The 17,231-nt window shown below is 45.6% G+C and overlaps 6 protein-coding genes across 6 annotated transcripts; 5 read left to right on the top strand and 1 right to left on the bottom strand.

Annotated features, from left to right (window-relative positions):
- Positions 1-967: 967 nt before the first annotated feature.
- Positions 968-2,919, top strand: VTP01DRAFT_7179 (uncharacterized protein; the record flags this gene model as incomplete). The annotated part of the gene is made up of 5 exons (XM_069386162.1): positions 968-1,594; positions 1,683-1,816; positions 1,873-1,907; positions 2,058-2,342; positions 2,411-2,919. 5 exons carry the CDS (start codon positions 968-970, stop codon positions 2,917-2,919), a joined length of 1,590 nt encoding a protein of 529 aa, XP_069234548.1.
- Positions 2,920-3,702: 783 nt separating this feature from the next.
- VTP01DRAFT_7180 (uncharacterized protein) lies at positions 3,703-4,791 on the bottom strand (the record flags this gene model as incomplete). Its single annotated transcript, XM_069386164.1, has 3 exons — positions 3,703-3,782; positions 3,858-4,347; positions 4,582-4,791. 3 exons carry the CDS (start codon positions 4,789-4,791, stop codon positions 3,703-3,705), a joined length of 780 nt encoding a protein of 259 aa, XP_069234549.1.
- Positions 4,792-6,115: 1,324 nt separating this feature from the next.
- VTP01DRAFT_7181 (uncharacterized protein) lies at positions 6,116-10,551 on the top strand (the record flags this gene model as incomplete). Its single annotated transcript, XM_069386165.1, has 15 exons — positions 6,116-6,278; positions 6,347-6,444; positions 6,501-6,763; positions 6,817-6,988; positions 7,044-7,550; positions 7,619-8,120; positions 8,176-8,279; positions 8,341-8,445; positions 8,503-8,600; positions 8,661-8,743; positions 8,800-9,050; positions 9,115-9,174; positions 9,232-9,346; positions 9,410-10,275; positions 10,345-10,551. 15 exons carry the CDS (start codon positions 6,116-6,118, stop codon positions 10,549-10,551), a joined length of 3,594 nt encoding a protein of 1,197 aa, XP_069234550.1.
- Positions 10,552-10,822: 271 nt separating this feature from the next.
- Positions 10,823-11,915, top strand: VTP01DRAFT_7182 (uncharacterized protein; the record flags this gene model as incomplete). The annotated part of the gene is made up of 3 exons (XM_069386166.1): positions 10,823-10,971; positions 11,041-11,209; positions 11,280-11,915. 3 exons carry the CDS (start codon positions 10,823-10,825, stop codon positions 11,913-11,915), a joined length of 954 nt encoding a protein of 317 aa, XP_069234551.1.
- Positions 11,916-12,892: 977 nt separating this feature from the next.
- VTP01DRAFT_7183 (uncharacterized protein) lies at positions 12,893-15,072 on the top strand (the record flags this gene model as incomplete). The annotated part of the gene is made up of 6 exons (XM_069386167.1): positions 12,893-12,901; positions 12,961-13,406; positions 13,463-13,772; positions 13,841-14,056; positions 14,121-14,176; positions 14,253-15,072. 6 exons carry the CDS (start codon positions 12,893-12,895, stop codon positions 15,070-15,072), a joined length of 1,857 nt encoding a protein of 618 aa, XP_069234552.1.
- Positions 15,073-15,294: 222 nt separating this feature from the next.
- VTP01DRAFT_7184 (uncharacterized protein) lies at positions 15,295-17,030 on the top strand (the record flags this gene model as incomplete). The annotated part of the gene is made up of 2 exons (XM_069386168.1): positions 15,295-15,346; positions 15,427-17,030. The coding sequence occupies 2 exons, from the start codon at positions 15,295-15,297 to the stop codon at positions 17,028-17,030; spliced, it is 1,656 nt and encodes a 551-aa protein (XP_069234553.1).
- Positions 17,031-17,231: the final 201 nt, after the last annotated feature.

The following is a 17,231-nucleotide window of genomic DNA, read 5'->3' on the forward strand; positions in this document are numbered from 1 at the left end:
CTCTTGCTTGGCTTAGTGACACACAGCAAAACTAACTCTGCTTATTTTCATTTTAACAGCAGTAGCTTGCCATGGAAACTGCTTCTATGGAACCTCGGGATATATCGAGGTACCTAGTAAAGCAGTTGTGTCCAAAGACGGGCCGTGGGCATTGCTCCGATCCCAACGTTAATCCAACGGTGGAAAAAGAAGTATCTTTCAAGGGCCTGCCTGAACAACCAGTACAATACGCGAAACCCATATGTTTACTCCTAGTCAAAGTTCTATGCGTAATCTATGCCCTGGAAGTGTTGTTTATCCGAATGCTCTTGCGTGAATGCAGCAAGAAACGAACTATTCTCCTCCTAAGCGACCTTTGATTCAATTAAATAGCATGATAATTGGGACGTCAATGTAGGACATCTCTAGAAGGATAAGCATATTATGGTCCCCAATGTTTTCCCTTTTTTCCGCTGTCATTGTATGCTTAATTTGACGCATCAACGCGTTCTTCTTTGTGAGATAAGTCTGCGTACATGCTGTTGGAGCGACTTATTAATCAGCAATTTACAAAGGCTCTGTGATCGAGCAAAATGTCACGTGTTAGCGTAGCAAGGGCGAATTATTTTCCATCTAGGGAGGGAAAATTGGAAAAAAAAGAACTGATATCAGCAAGGGACCGCCTACGTGCGGGACAAAGTGATCGAGTGACTGAAAGGGGCGTTGCATATTAGGGGGGCAGAATCGAGAGGGAACATCAATTCATGTCAGCTACAAGCTTGTTTGCCAAGCTTGTGTAACAGAGATAAGGATTACACTTGGAGCGATTAGCACCGTTGCTTGTAATCTATGTTTAAAATATACATATAAAGGGTTCCCATGTAAAAAAAAGACGCAACTCCTTTTTATTTGCCATCCCTTTAAAAGCGACAACAGTTTATATATCAGAACCTACATATTTAAACTCTGAGACAACTAGATTGCTTTTATGGGCAACCAACAGTCTCAATCCACACTTGGCCTTGATGCTCCGTCGGCTTTGACTCCAGACGTCCAACGCAGATTGTCAAAGTCGCCTTTCATAAAATCGCTTCTGGAATCAGCAAGCCGGCCAAGTAGTTCTCCGCGAAACATGCCGTCTTTGACCAGCTCTTGGTACGAAGCATCTAGTCCTTTGTATGCACCACCGCGGCGTGCTTCTATCCAGACTCTATCGCACGACCAGCTCACTTCGTCGCACAAATCAAAACATGGGGTCACCAATCAACCTACAACGACGACGACAACTAAGAGAGGTCCAAACGGGCAGTATTACGTCGTTAGCACCACGACTTACTATGTCAAGAGTCCAACTAGCAAAGCGAGCAACAGCAGCACCACGTCCGGCTCGCAAAAGAGCGATGAAGGTCGACGGAACAGTCTGATATCATCGTCTGACGGATCCTCCTTCCAATCAGATATTGACCTTCCGCGCAGCCAAGAAGACGAAGATAGCCCCACCTATACTAACGGTTTCCAGTTCACCACCATAAATGGTCGCCGCTACATTTCCGTGCCAGGCACAAGACTTCGTTTAGCATGCGACGATGATGAATGTGACCGACTAATTATACTGGTAAGCCGACGAGTGGAGCATACGTTTACAGTATAATCTTGCACCTTTTTTATTTGTTATCTTATCAAAGTGTTGTCGCGTCATTTAGCATTTCCTCCTAAAGTATGCATTCAATGGCAACTTTACTGCGCCTGTTAAAGAGATGCTGAGCGCCAAGCAAATGAAGGCAATTGACCAAACACGGCCAAAGGTGTTGGATATCGGTTGTGGATCTGGTACTTGGTAAGTTGCAATGCGTTTTGTTTTAGCAGCCGAATCTCACTCTCGGCTTTTGATAGGCTTCTGGAAATGGCGACGGAGTATCCAAACTCAGGTAGGGGTAACAAACGAAAACAAGATAATGATGTGCCTCATCAGCCGGGGGTGGGGAATGGGGAGTTTCTTTCAGATTCAGGGAGCTGGCACGGAAAACAAGATATTACTTAGTGTTCCCTGACGCTCATCACGTTTCTTATCAATGCAGATTTTTACGGTGTTGATATATGTCACATGTATCCAGATGCGATCAAGCCTGCCAACGCAAGGTTCAAACAATGCAATGTGCTTGATGGACTACCTTTCCAGGACAACAAGTTCGACTACGTCCATATCAGATTAATGCTAAGCAGCCTGACGGAGAGACAGGCCGTCTCGCTTCTCCAAGAAGTTGCCAGGATTTTGAAACCAGGAGGAATGATCGAGATTTGCGATGTGGAGTATCGCATCCAGCGTCCAGGACCCGTTGGTGAGATTCTAATCAATCAAAGATGTGAGTTCAGTAGCACAGCCACGTTTCTTTCGGTCTATCTCATTCAGATTCACTCACGTTACGTTTAGTGCGTGACACGTACACGGAGCTATTTGACATTAAACTTGATCTGGCACACCACCTCTCTACGCTCCTAATGATGGTGTCACAAAACTCCACAAATGGCTTCGTCGATATCCACCAAAGATGCACAACGATCCCTCTTGGATGGGGTGGCAAATTCGGCGAAGTGCATGCACAAACACTTGAAGCCTTCCTTTTATCTTTGGACCCCAGGGTCCGTGAGATAACCAAAACCACCCAGCAACTTTCTAACTGGACACCAGCTGGAATGGAATCCAAGGCAACGATGTTGACCGACGCAGCCATCAAACATATTGTTAGTGAAGGCAGTAAATACCAATCTCATCTCAACTGGTTCGTCTGCTACGGCAGAAAACCATTTGCAACATTCAAGAATGCATCTGAACCGCCAACGCCTTTCTTGAAATCGCCGCTCGATGCGACAGCATCATCTTCCCTGGAGCCAAGTGCATGGGAATCAATCAACAACTTTGCTTCTGGTTACATTGACTAAGTCAGACAGAGGCCGAATATTTTTACATTTCCCTGCCCTTCATTTCCTTCTCGCCGTGTAAATATTCCCAGAAACCGTTCATTATCTTAAATTCTTATGTCTTTTCTTTACATTTTTCCATTTTCAGTCGATTACTATGTAGATTAGTTATGCCTTGATGATATCTCGCTAGTTATACAAATAGTGCACAGAGATCTTTGTTATCACGGAATGCACGAACTGGCTAGTTGCGACCAACAGTATGCCCAATCCTGACAAATTTTCTCTCTCATTATGGAATTTAAATCTTTTTTTTGTTAATCTTACTTATAATTATTTATTTTGTAAGTTAATTTTATTAATAAATAAATTATAAATAATTTATTTGTAGCCATTTCAGTTATTGACTTAAATGTAAATAATAAATCATTCTCCAATGAAGAATCGGTTTAAAGTAGCATTATCTACGCTGAAACCTGAATAAGTTGATAGTCCTGTATGTAATAAGTATCCAAAAGCAATTAAAATAAAGAATACATTTACGTTAGTAAATGAATATTGAAGTAAATAGAATAAGAATGATTCTACTATGCTTGCTCATGGAATTGTTTCTCCTGCTTTATTCATTTGTGCAGTAATTTTATGATGAACCTCAATACGATCATGGAATTGTAAAATGCATCGTCATTTAAACAGCAAATATAAGCCAAGTTTGTATTTACAGAAGCAATTGAATGTACAAAGAATCCAAATATACAAAGCGCATCGAGAAAGCAAGAAATAAATGTACATGCAAGTTTGCGATCATGGTGCAAGCTTTTTCATCAGAGTACGCATTTCAGCGACGATCTTGACGAGTTTCTGCCTCACGTAGCAGTTCCTTTCTACGCTCTGTAAAAAGAGGGAATGAGATCTGATCCAAAAGCTCGGATATAGATGGTTTGAATTCTTAAACTTACGTGCCAACACCTGCTCGTGCTCACGCTGGAAAGTACGGTTGATCTCCATCATTTTATCGAACGTGATAGGCCTCATGAGCGCATCAATAGGATGAGTCACCATACTGCGACGCTCTATTTTGTGAGTTACGCTGGACTGTGCAGTTGGCGGATTTAAGAATATCGATGAGCAGACACTGGCAGCTCGACTGGTGGAGATAACGGAGATCTGCTTAGGAGCATCGGATCTAGTAGTACTAGAGCTGGTTATCGATGATTGCAGGGTTCTTGGAGGAAGAGGTTGGTTAATAACAGTTTGTTCAGCAGCCAGTGCTCTAATCCGGGTTTTGCCTTCTTGTCGAAACTTGAGTTGGGCCACTTTGCAAACAAAATGCAGATTCAAATCCTTTGGCAAAAGATAGCTTGATGAAGGGGCATATGCTGCTTCGAATGGAAGCATAACAGACGTGATACTGTCTAAGTCACGAATGATTGTTTGAAATTTGCATGCCTATGCATCCGAAATGATTGTGAGTAGCCGCCTTGAGCATCTGACAAACAAGGTTCAGTCGATTTTTTGCTCATTCGTTCGACTGAAATATTAAAAATGCTTATCACAAAGAACAACATTAAAAAAACACGGAAACATCAATCTATGCAAGTACAAGCGTGTACATGCCGTGCCTGACATTCCGGCTTTTGTTGTCTGAAAGAACAAGCAGGAATGTTAGATAGCGCTGCTTACCTCGATCAAGCGCCACTGTGGAACGTTAGCCGAAGATGGATCGTACATGACCGCCAGAGCAACCAGCAGGTTCAACTTTTCGACGTGGCTCAAGCTACGAAAGTTTGCGAGTACCTCTTGATGGTCGCGGACAAGCCATAAAGCCCATACGACATCCTTTGACAGGCAATCTGATTTTTTCAGCAGCCACCGCAAATCATATGATGGCATCGCTTGTAGTTAAAAAAGGATGGAGTACGTATAAAAAAAGAACGAGGAATAAACAGGGACGGAATCCTGTCTGGTCTTTTTTTTTTCACTTGTTCCTGCGAGATACATTGAATCAGACCAGCGTTCGTTTCAGACCGAAGATCTCAGGCCGCCTATTTGTCCTGAGCAGATGCATACTCTTTTACATGCTTTTTAAGGAAAGGCCTACGATCATTCACACCAAAATATCACTAATGCTATTCTTCGTGAATGTGTTGCAATTTGCGCAACCTTTTTGGCACGAGAATGAATGGTGCAACAACAACGCTGATAGGTTTTGAATCCTCCAACAGACGATCTTCGCATAATCCATATAATCGGCAACGACGGCCCGCTAGCATCGAAAACAATGTCGTTCTACTCGTGGAACACCGAAGAATGCTTACTGCGTCATCTTGAACAGGTTAGATACCTCTTGACTATCGAATGACCCATGAATTAAGGTTTATGTAGATTGAAGTTTCTTTGAGGGAATATAGATGACATCTGAGGATACGAGTACTGTGTGTGTATTCCCGGGAAACTGCTCCTGTTTCTTTTCCGGTCATGAAGATCATCCGACAGGGCGGAAGAATTGACAACCGGAGGAGAGCGAGCGATATGTCACTTTTTGTACTTGTCCCAGTCCAATCCGAACTGCAGCTTATCATTTTCCTTCTTTCATCTTCTTATCATTGCATGTGACCATGGCATCGAACTCACCGATCACTGAACGCTCAAAGGAAAGGAATGGCGGCGATTCTGGGATTGACAGGCGGAATAATGAGCAACAACAAGAACCGTCCACTCGTGCTTTCTTAGCGACGAGCAAGGTATAGTGCCTTTCAGGGAGTATTCCCGCTTTCCCGATTTCAAAGGCCATGAAGTATTGATTGCGTTCATATTTTTCATTGGTTTTCTTCTATGCACTTATCTTGTCAGCAGCAAGGTACGTACATGATTGTACATTACTTTAAGAGTTGTCTGGAGTTTCAATTGCGTCTTACGTCAGTGGTGAGTAGACAGCTCGGTTGCAAGTGATCACGTAACTTTATCCGCTGAAACGCCGGAAGCAACCCCGAAAACAATTGGGACAAGTGACACCGAGGCCAAGAGTGCCGAGACGGTGGCTGCCGAGATCGACGACGGAGCCCAATCTATAAAGTCCTCCTCCAAGATCCCTCGGCGCTTCCTTCCGCTTGAACGCAGTTATTCAGAAATGTCAATTGAACGCATGGATCCCCGTCCATTTAAAAAATGTGAACCTCCTGACAATGAGGATTCCAAACAAGCAACACCTGGAGGAATGGTTGCCATCTCGAAGAATATTCACGATGACAACTGTCAGAGCGACGAGGATGACGAAGAAGACGACAAAGAGGACATTGATAATGTGGAAAAGCGTTCTCTTGTAGAGGAGAAGATTCGACACATGTTTGAATTGCCAGCAAGTGAACGTATCCATGCAGGTTCGTCGAGATTACTGCGAGTTTTTTATACAGTAGATGAGAATTAATTAAACTACTCTGAGTTTTAGAATTTCCATGCTATTTGGTTCGATTGGTGACTCTGCCAGGTTGGATGTATGTAACAGATACCAGTGTATGCTTCTTTGCATCTTTACCGGAGAAAGAGGTAGGTATATCAGTCTAGCAGCTTTTATTCCCTCTTTTTGTTGAGCTTGAAAATAGAAAGGACCACAAAAGACTGGCTATCTATCCAAGAAAAACCATCGAGCTTCGCCCAGATCCTTTCGCTATTTTTTTGAACTTCGAAATCATGTGCTATCGTGGTACGAGTCAGCTGAAGAAAGATATGCTCCATTGGACAGCATAGATTTGAAACATGTTATCGACATCAGAGCTTCGAGAAGCAGACGAAACGGCTTTCAGATCACGACAGATCGTTCCAAATGGAACTTGACTGCTGACTCTGAGATTTCTCAAAAGGAATGGTAGGTATCAATAATGTTTGATGTACAAAAAAATATGTTAACATGCCGAAAAGGTTGGATGAACTTCAAAGAGCTGCGTTTATGGCCCGTAATACTGGAAAGAGTGTACGGATTGTATTACCATTCAATAAAATGGCTCAAGTAAATAAGGCAGTGGCATTCAGCTTTGCCGAATATTTGCGAATTCGCATAGCAGATGCTAGCGAATTTGATGGACAAGACGAGGTTTGTATGCATGGAGATTGAAAAGACCTAGTTATTAATGACGCTTGGCACATAGTACTACTTTGCATTCTTCCCTGATATTGATGTTGCATACGGCAAAATCGTAGCAATGCGCAATCAAGGACAAACCCAAGTCGAAACTCGTGAAAGAAGTGATACCATCAAATCTTCTGAGGATGGCAGCGTGGATGTTAGTGCATTCGAGAGCTCTGATAACGTTCTAGGCAACACATCATCTGCAGTGTCAGCTATGCTCGTTGGCGCCATTACCAATCCAAAAGCGATGTTCTGGGACGGCAGCAGGCGTGAGCGACAACGGCAAGTGCCAGCCATCACAACAGAGGTGGCTAACGACGTGTCACATGCAAAACCACCCGCCTCGTCCTTAGCACCTTCCGACACTTTTTCAGAAAGAAACAATGATACATTAACGGCTCCATCCGATGAGAAATCTAAGCGACATTCATGGTCTTTTGGATGGTTATCGTCACAGCAGCAATCTATAAAATCAGTACCGACGTCCCCTGTATCCACTCCGTCCATCGCAACCGATCAAGGCGAGGTAATACTTTGCGACAGCTGCCTTGGGGAATTTTTATCGAGAACTAAATTGATCATGCATGTAAATAGGATTTACTTTCAGTCGCGTCTGAACAACTCAAAGAGCCGCTCAAGAAAACGGGCAGATTCCGAAGCTCATCGACGGCCTCCTTGAAACAACTTGCACGTCAGTCTTTAGGACTTTCTGCGGCCCAGAACACAAAGGAACAACCTTCGAAAAATCCACCAAGAGATGACGACAACTCTAAATCGAAACATCATCGCACAGGGAGCCTAACCGGCATCATCAAACAGGCGAGGAAGCAGCTGCCGAGCAGTGGACTATCTGAAGAACATCATGATACGAGATCATCAGATTTACCGCCGGTACCGAAACCTTCAAAGCAAGTTTCTAATAGCTGGTGGATCAGCAAAAAGCTGCATGACCCTTTGATGGAGCAGGAGAATTTCAAAGGAGAGGATATTAACACAACTACAGACGATGAGCACGATCTGAAAAAGCAGCAAAGTTTAAACAATGAGCTGAAAAAATACTTCCCTATGCTAGGTGATTCAGAAAGCGTTATCGGGTGTAGGTATCGATGTTACATTGCTACGTTTCATAATTCTAAAGTATATTTATGCAGCGTTTTCTTCTTCCCTGTGGAGGACGCTTCCGTATCCTGGTCGATTATATTTTACCGATAATTATATCTGCTTCCACTCCAAAGTCCTTGCCGGACGGCAACGGGTACGCCAAGACAAACGATTGAGCTATGCTTACATTAACTAACGATCTCTTTAACTTGTAGCTTATTATACCACTCGGTGATATTACAAACGTGCGACGACTCAAAAGTCGTGGTTACTACTTGCTGCATGGTATTGGTTTGATTGCAAAAGATCTTCAAGAAGAGGTAAATGCGATCACGACATGTTTTCAAGGAAACTTTGTTGTTAACAGGGCAATCTAGATATACTTTGAATTTTCCGCAGTTACAGCGCGCGATCGCTGCTATACCTTGTTCTATCTCCTGACTGACAACCACGGAAGCGTCGAGAAAAGAAAAGAGTAAGCTCGTGTATATATTTATGTAGTTTTGTGGTTTGCTGACATACAAGTTTATTAAAGTATGGATACTGCTTCTGTCTCTGTCGTTCTAAGTGACATTTTAGCCAGCTCAACCGAGCATGTGCTTCCTCCAATGGAATACGGTATGTACGACCATCGTGCCTTGGTATGGAATAGCACACACTGACTGTAGACTTAGAGGGACCTCCGTTACTATCATCGATACCAGCTGTCGAGCCGGCCACGCAGACCTTAACACCGAAATCTTTGCATATCACATGTTTAACAATCGGTTCACGCGGTGACGTGCAGCCTTATATCGCTCTATGCAAGCAACTGCAAAAGGAAGGGCATCGCTGCCGTATAGCATCTCATGGCGAATATCAAAACTGGATAGAAGAGCACGGTATTGAATTTCGATCTATAGGCGGTGATCCAGGGGAGCTTATGGTAAGTTAGCAATGTAGTCAACTGTTAAGTCATATATGCTCATTCAGTTTACTTTTCTGTTTAGAAACTTTGTATCGACAACGGCTTTCTGTCGTATTCCTTCATCAAAGATGGTATGAAATTCGTAAGTAGACCACGTCGCTATTTATACTTGCTTGAAAGGGAAATTAACACGATTCAGTTTTACACCTGGTTCGAAGCATTGTTAAAGACTGCTTGGGAGGCTTGCCAAGGCACTGACGTGCTTATCGAAAGTCCCAGCGCAATGGTTGGCATCCACATGGCAGAAAAGCTAGGTAAGCTAGAAAACTGTACCAATCGTCAAGGAATAATATGTTGATATGTATGCCATATGTCAGAGATACCTTATTTTCGATCGATGCCTTTCCCGTGGACGCGAACGACGCGCTTCTCGCATCCATTCGCGATGCAAAATTATACCCGAGGAAGACTTTTGTATAACGATATGACCTATGTCATGATTGATACAGCATTGTGGACAGGCACAGCAAAATATATCAACCAATTTCGAAGGCAGACTCTGCAGCTACCAGCGACGTCACTCGAACGACTTGAACTGTGGCGTGTCCCGCATATTTATTCATTTAGTCCCACCGTACTGCCGCCACCAAAAGACTGGCCGGACTATGTCCATGTTACCGGTTACTGGTTCTTGGATAATCCGCATACGAACTGGAAACCAGACGACAATTTTATAAAGTTTTTGGAGGCAAAAGACGAACGGCCTATTATTTACATTGGATTTGGATCGATCATTGTGCCAGATCCGGAAGCTATGAGTGCTGTCATTATAGAAGCCGTGCAGCAAGCAGGCGTGCGTGCAATTATCTGCAAAGGCTGGTCCTCGAGGATGAAGGGCGATTCAGCGACAGACGTCGAAAGCAGTAAAATGCTGGAACGTTATCCTGGCACAATCTACAGTTTGGATTCTGTACCGCATGATTGGCTATTTCCTCGGATACACGGCGTAGTTCACCACGGAGGTGCAGGAACCACGGCAGCCGGACTGCGCGCCGGATTACCGACAATTATCAAGCCATTCTTCGGCGATCAACGATTCTGGGGTCAACGCCTTGAAGAACTAGGGGTTGGTGTCTGCATTCAAAAATTGACTGTTACCAAGCTTGCAGAGGCTTTGAAAAGCATTAGCCGCAACAATGTCATTATTTCCAAAGCACATGCTTTGGGAGAGGAAATCCGTAGAGTAAGTATGCCGATTATATACATATATGAGTTGCTTTAAATACCAACGATTGCATCTATTTCTGCTCAGGAAAATGGAGTCAAGACAGCTGTGGAGTGTCTCTACCGAGACCTCAGCTATGCACGACGTACGAGGCAAAAGATGGCAGAGTCTGAAGGAGGAGGAAGCAAAATGTCCCTGCTGCCGTCAAATTGGTGGGGCGGTGCTTCGCATGCGACGGGATATAACAGCAGTGACAGCGATGACAACAACCAACAAGTAATAAAAACGCACTAGGAAGCAAAGCGACGATAACGTAAAAAGTGATGATGAATATTCAAGATCTTTTTGGGGATCCAGTTAAGATTCTGAATATGGCAAGTGCGTGGTAACGTTTGAGATCGTTTCGTTTCACATGAGCCTATGCAATTTGTCACTCCGCATTCATCAAACAACACAATGTTGGTGATTCAGCAAGAACAGCGAGATCTTTTTTGTTTCCGCCCATCTCGGCCCTGAACTTTCTTTCCTTTCTTTCCTCCCTTTTACCCCACACTTTTCTCGTATCATGTCGGCCGAGCAAGTCGCTTCACCCGTCCCTGCTCCTATCGTCAAGGAAGAGCCTACCGTCGCTCCCAAGCCTACCTCCTCTACCGCATCCTCTGTCAAGTCCTTCTTGGCCGGTGGTTTCGGTGGTATGGCCTCCGTTTTGGTTGGGTAAGGATTAAGCGTGTTATTTAAAGTGTATAAGTTTAAGAGATCTCACATATCATTTCACTCTGACAGCCAACCTTTTGACTTGGTCAAGGTCCGCCTCCAAACATCGCACGGTCTTTACAAGAACACCTTCGACTGTTTCAAGCAAATCATTGCCAAGGACGGTGTCTTCGGCTTGTATCGCGGTATGGCCACTCCACTGGCTAGTATTACTCCTATCTTTGCAGTCAGCTTTTGGGTACGAGGGATAGATTTCCAGTATGTTTGATATGCATCGTGAAATTCACCTCTTTCTCTCCCCTATCTAGTCGTACGATTTGGGCAAGAAGATTGTCTATCTGACCCGCAGCGAAGAGAATGCAAAGGCTCCCATGTCGCTGGCCGAAACAACCTTTGCCGGTGCATTCTCGGCAGTGCCAACGACCATGCTGATGGCACCATCCGAACGCGTCAAGGTCTTGATGCAGATCCAGGGACAAGGTGGTGAGCAAAAGTACAAGGGACCGCTCGACGTTGTGAAACACTTGTACAAGGAGGGTGGTGTACGCTCCATCTTCCGTGGCACTGGTGCTACTCTGCTCCGTGATTCCCCTGGCTCAGCCGCTTACTTTGTTGCTTACGAGTTGATCAAGAAGGCCTTGACTCCTGCCGGTGCAGGCCCTGAAGCACTCAACCCCGGTGCTGTCTTGTTCGCTGGTGGTATGGCCGGTGTTGCCATGTGGACCATCGCTATTCCTCCCGATGTTTTGAAGTCTCGTCTCCAGTCTGCTCCCGCCGGCACTTACAGCGGTTTGCTCGACTGTCTTAGAAAGACTATCAAGGCCGATGGTGCAAGCGCCCTCTTTAGAGGTCTCGGTCCCGCCATGCTGAGAGCTTTCCCGGCAAACGCAGCCACTTTCTTGGGCGTCGAATACTCGACAAAGCTCATGGATAAGCTCTTCTAAATGCGGTAACCGATTATAGCCCATCAGAGCCCCATCGTGTAAAAGTATAGACTACCCTCTAAAAGGCGCAATCTTTCTCTCACGCACCACCATATACACACACACAGACGTATATACACATATATCTACAATGTACACAGGGAACTTCGTGTATACAAGCGCTCTTCTTTCTTTGCCGTCTTCTTCCCGTCCCATCGTGTGACTTGTATAATTTTCTCCCTTCACTTTAAATATCGCTTATCTCTTTGCAAACGGAAGCTCGATGTAAACTTTTATTTTTTTTATGCGTTTCAAAATGTATGCACGACGAGAGTCATCGTGGATTTGAGTTCAAAGATAATGCATCATATGAAAGGAATAATTACGGAGCAATAGTAGACGGTTTATACATGAAGACTTGTTTGCTAATCGAATCCTTCTTAAGCAATTTATACACACAGAATGTAAAGAGCGAACGTTGAAGTCGATGATGTATGCGTCGATCTCACGTAATCCCTCCTCCCTGTCCATCTTTGAGAGCTATGCGACCGTTTTGACAAGGTGGTTGCACTGGAAACCGGAGCGTCAATTGTCGTCAGGGCGGGGAGCTGCAAGTATTGAGAGCTAGTTCCATTCAAACGGGCAGTGTGGCAAGAAAATACTTTGTAGCAGTGCATCGCCAGTTTGCTTTGCTCCTCGCAGTGGATACGGAGCAAGCCAGAAGGGTTTCGAAGATAAGAGTAACTTAAAATGACCAAAAGAAACGAGCATAGCAACCGAGACGCCGCTGTGGGAATACGAAAGGTATAATTTTGCTGACAAAAAGGGTTTCGAGTATCCCATTTCTGCTGACACTCCAGGAAAAATTCAATATCCGGAAGTTGGGCGATATGCGTGTGGAGAACTTTCCTGCCCGCCTTTCTTACCCCAACACGACCGAAGCACCTCTTTCACACTTTCTCTCTCTTTTTCTGTACTCTTTCCCGAATTCTTCCACAATGTCCTCCGTGAGTATAAGTTTCGAACCATTTAAGGGAAACGCATATACACTGACATACAACGCCAGCAGCAAGCACGACCAGCAGCGAAGAAGGGCCCAAAGACTCCCGTAGATCCCAATGCACCCGGACCCATGTTGAGGTACCAGGCGAATCTCCCTCGTTTGCCTGTTCCTAAGCTCGAGGAGACTTTGCCCAAGTATCTCATGACTGTCAAGCCGCTTTTGAGCGAGCAAGAATATAAGCGCACCGAGGCTGCTGTCAAGGAGTTTGTCTCCAGCGGTGTGGCCGAGAAATTGCAGCAGCGGTTGCTGGCCAAGGCGAACGATCCCAAGGTTCTCAACTGGCTTGATGACTGGTGGTTGGATGCTGCCTATCTCGGCTATCGCGATCCCGTTGTTGTATACGTCAGCTACTTTTACGTTTACAAGGACGACAAATTGCGCAGATTGCCGGCTAAGCGCGCTGCTGCCGTCACCACCGCTGCTCTTCAGTTCAAAAAGCAGATCGTAGAGTAAGCATCAACAAAGAAAGGGAATTGAAAACAGTGCATTGATTTGTGATATGCAGGAACACTCTTGAGCCTGAATATGCCAAGGGCGAGCCTTTGTGCATGGATCGTTATAAATACATGTTCAACAACTGCAGAGTACCACAAAAGCCATCTGACGTGAACACCATGTACGATCCTGTCAAGAATACTCACATTGTGGTCATTCGCAAGAATAAGTTTTACATTGTTGATACCGTTCACAATGGTCGCCAGTTGTCCACCGGTGAACTCGAGTACCAGTTCCAACGCATTATCGACGCTGCTGGATACAGCAAAGGCGTTCCTCTTGGTGTCTTGACCGCCGACAACCGCGACAACTGGACAGAGGTGAGTTACTCTCGCTTACCGTGAGAAGTATTTGTACAAGTTATTAAACTGACCTTTGCTGCTTCTAGAACCGTCAAACTTTGTTGGCCGCTCATCCCCAAAATAAGGCGCTTTTGGACAAGATCGAGTCCGCTTCCTTTGTTGTCTGCTTGGATGACTCTTCCCCAGTTACACGTGACGAAAGCTCCCGCGCATGCTGGCACGGAGATGGCCGGAACCGTTTCTTCGATAAGCCCTGCCAGTTCATCATCTTTGAAAATGGCAAGGCCGGTTTCATGGGAGAAGTAAGATAGAATGGAGATCAGCACACATGGCATTTTTGGATGCTAATATTTCGTTGCCTTACAGCACGCCATGATGGATGGTACAGCTACCTGCCGCTTGAACGAATTCGTATGCGATATGTGAGTTGGAATATATACCTTTTCCTTAGAGTCCTTGCCTTCATAATTATGCTAACTGGGAACGAACAAATAACAGTGTTGCCAAGAGCAAGGTCGAAGAAGTTCAGGCAAACAACAGCCTTCCGGAGCCAGAGGAACTTAAATTTCACGTGAATGCTCAAATCGATCAGATCGTCAAGGACGCTGAAGCACGCTTTGAAAAGCTGATTGCTGGCCATGACCTGACCGTTTTGGCCTTCCAAGGCTTTGGCAAGAACTTGATCAAGAAATTCAAGGCCTCCCCTGACGGTTTTGCTCAGATGGTCATCCAGCTCGCATACTACAAGATGTTTGGAACTAGCCGTCCCACCTATGAATCCGCTCAAACCCGCAAGTTCCAGCTTGGACGTACCGAAACTTCACGTACTGTCAGCTCCGAATCTGTCGAATTTGTCAAGACCATGGAATCCTCTGCTTCCAACGAACAGAAAATTGCTGCATTCCGCAAGGCTATCAAGCAACAGGGTGCCTACATGGGTCAGTGCGTGAATGCACACGGCGTTGATCGTCACTTGTTCGGTTTGAAGAAGTGTCTCAAGCCTGACGAGCCTGTCCCCGCTTTGTTCACCGACCCTACCTATGCATACTCGTCCCACTGGTACCTGTCAACCTCCCAACTTTCCTCAGAGTACTTTGATGGCTACGGATGGGGTCAGGTTGTCAATGATGGTTTTGGCTGTGCTTACATGATCAAGAACAACTCGCTTCACTTCAACGTTGCCAGCGTCAAGGACCTGGAAGTCCATGGCAAGAAATATGTCAATGGTACTCACCACTTCAAGCAATGCCTTGAAGATGCTGCTGTTGAACTTGGCGCACTCTTGTCCACTGAACTCCAACCTCAAGCCAAGTTGTAATTTTTGCTCCCTCCACTGCTCTTCCCTTTTGATTATTTCTCCTCTGGTATAGAAACTCTCAAACTTTCTCCCTTTTTGTTCCCATGTATTGTACATTATCCTCCAAAAAAGCAGTGCAAAGATTGCGGAAATCTTCAATTGCCGACATTATTGCTGTAACGTGGTCAAAGCGCATTTCCCTTTCTTGTCCATCACAGTAAACCTTTTTATCCATTGGTGCAAATGTCGTTCAAATCGAAACAAAGAATGAAGCACAGCCATTTATTTGGCGATGGTAAGGGATTTCTATACAATCACGCTATTCATTAGACTGAACACGCTTCTTTTTCGCTATTTTAACTTGGCGAAATACAGACCCGCTAAATGCATCGTCCACCTCGATTGCATCAGATGACCCTCTCTTTGGAAGCTCGGCAACTGGACGGTCAAGTGGGCGAGCAACGCCAACGGACCCACTTTCGGCACGGAACAGTCGGCCGAGTTCGCCTTCATCGCTTTTTGAGACCTCGAGTGCTGCGTCCGGTTCGCCGCGGTTGAACGCCAAGCGAATGACGAATGGAGCGAGTTCACACTCGGGCAGTATCTTTGGAGACATTGATGTATCAAAGCTAGGAGGGAATGGCATATTTAATGGCAAGAAGAGCGCCAGTTTGCGTGCTTCGGCTTCTTCGAGCTTGAGGAACGTTGGCGACGATGATGAGGTTGCATTGTTTGGTGGTGGCGGCAGCGGGCTGTCTCCTGGCCGTTCCGGCAACAAAGGGGTTTCTGCTGCTGCTGCTGCTGCTGCGCGCCCATCAATTTCATCTGCATCTTCAACTTCAACGCGATCATCCGCATCCGATATAGAACGCAAACCTGTCCAGCCGACCCCACCGCCCGTTGCACCCAGGAAACCAGCTCCTCCTCCGCCTCCTCCTACAGCATCAACTTCATCTACACCCGACCTGCGCAGAGAGAATGAGCCGGCGAGTGCAAGCAATGCAGAGCCGCAAGTCCAATCGAACCGGTCTACGGGAACATCATCGCTGTTTAGCAGATTCATCAAAAGCAAACCTTCGACGCCAACCGGTTCGGGACAGGCTTCGCCTATTGATCGTCAACATCAGAATAGCAGTGCACCTGCAGAGACGACGACGACGGCATCGGCCCGGGCACCCACTACAAAACGCACGAGCACCAAAGCTCCACCACCGCCTGTTCCTCCACGACAACCTCCAGCGGCTGATTCTGCACTGCAGCAGAAACTCGAGCCGAGAAATCCGCTGGCAAAAGTAGCAGCAGCAGAGGAAAGACAAAAGGAAGAGGAGAAAGAGGATGACGAAGAAGAGCCGCCAGAGAATATCCCAGCGGTTGTAATAGAAGACGAGGCAACGCGAGCGTTTGCAGAAGATGTACATTTTGATACCCCTAGTTACAAATTACCATCCACGTACGACGATCCTGAGATTTTGGCATCTGTCACAAACGATGCATTGAGGCTGGATGACCGGCCTCCCATGACACCGTCCATAAGCACGCCTGCAGGCATGTACGCATCGCATCACCAGCAGACGCGACCATCCGTGAATGATATCATGTTCAGCGAGCCGCTGAATCCATGGTCATCTCTTGGACCGTCCATAGACCCATTGTTCACGCGGACAGCATCCACCAGCTCACCACTATTGAAGAATAACGAGCAAAAAGTCAAGCTATCTGAAATCGATCCCTGCAAGCGATCAGCTTTCGCGGACTTGATTGAGAGCTGGAACGGCAACAAGCATCAGCAGCGCAGTGTGAGACGTGATCGGCCTGATGACGACGACGAGACGTTTTTCAGCAAGGTGGCGGAAGAGCAGCGTGATATCGGATTTGCTGGGCTTGATGGAAACGACCAAGTACCGACCAATAGTACGCATCGTTTTGAACGAGATACTCGCAACTGGAATATAGTGGATAATGATAATCCTTGGCGTTAATGTACAAGCCAGAGGATCAAATACTATTTTTGGAAACCTTCCCTGTTGCCGAATTCTGTTTTTTCTTCTATTCCCATGGATTGTATACAAGCGACGATTGGGCAAAGAGGATGGGGAAAGAAGAAAGAAAAGTACATATGGTTTTCAAATCTATCAGCATGTGCAAGCGATTGCGAAAGAGAGAGTTGTTGTATCTATCAC

Source organism: Rhizomucor pusillus, assembly GCF_041956525.1.
Source record: "Rhizomucor pusillus strain CBS 183.67 unplaced genomic scaffold VTP01scaffold_31, whole genome shotgun sequence".
Lineage (NCBI taxonomy): Eukaryota > Fungi > Mucoromycota > Mucoromycetes > Mucorales > Lichtheimiaceae > Rhizomucor > Rhizomucor pusillus.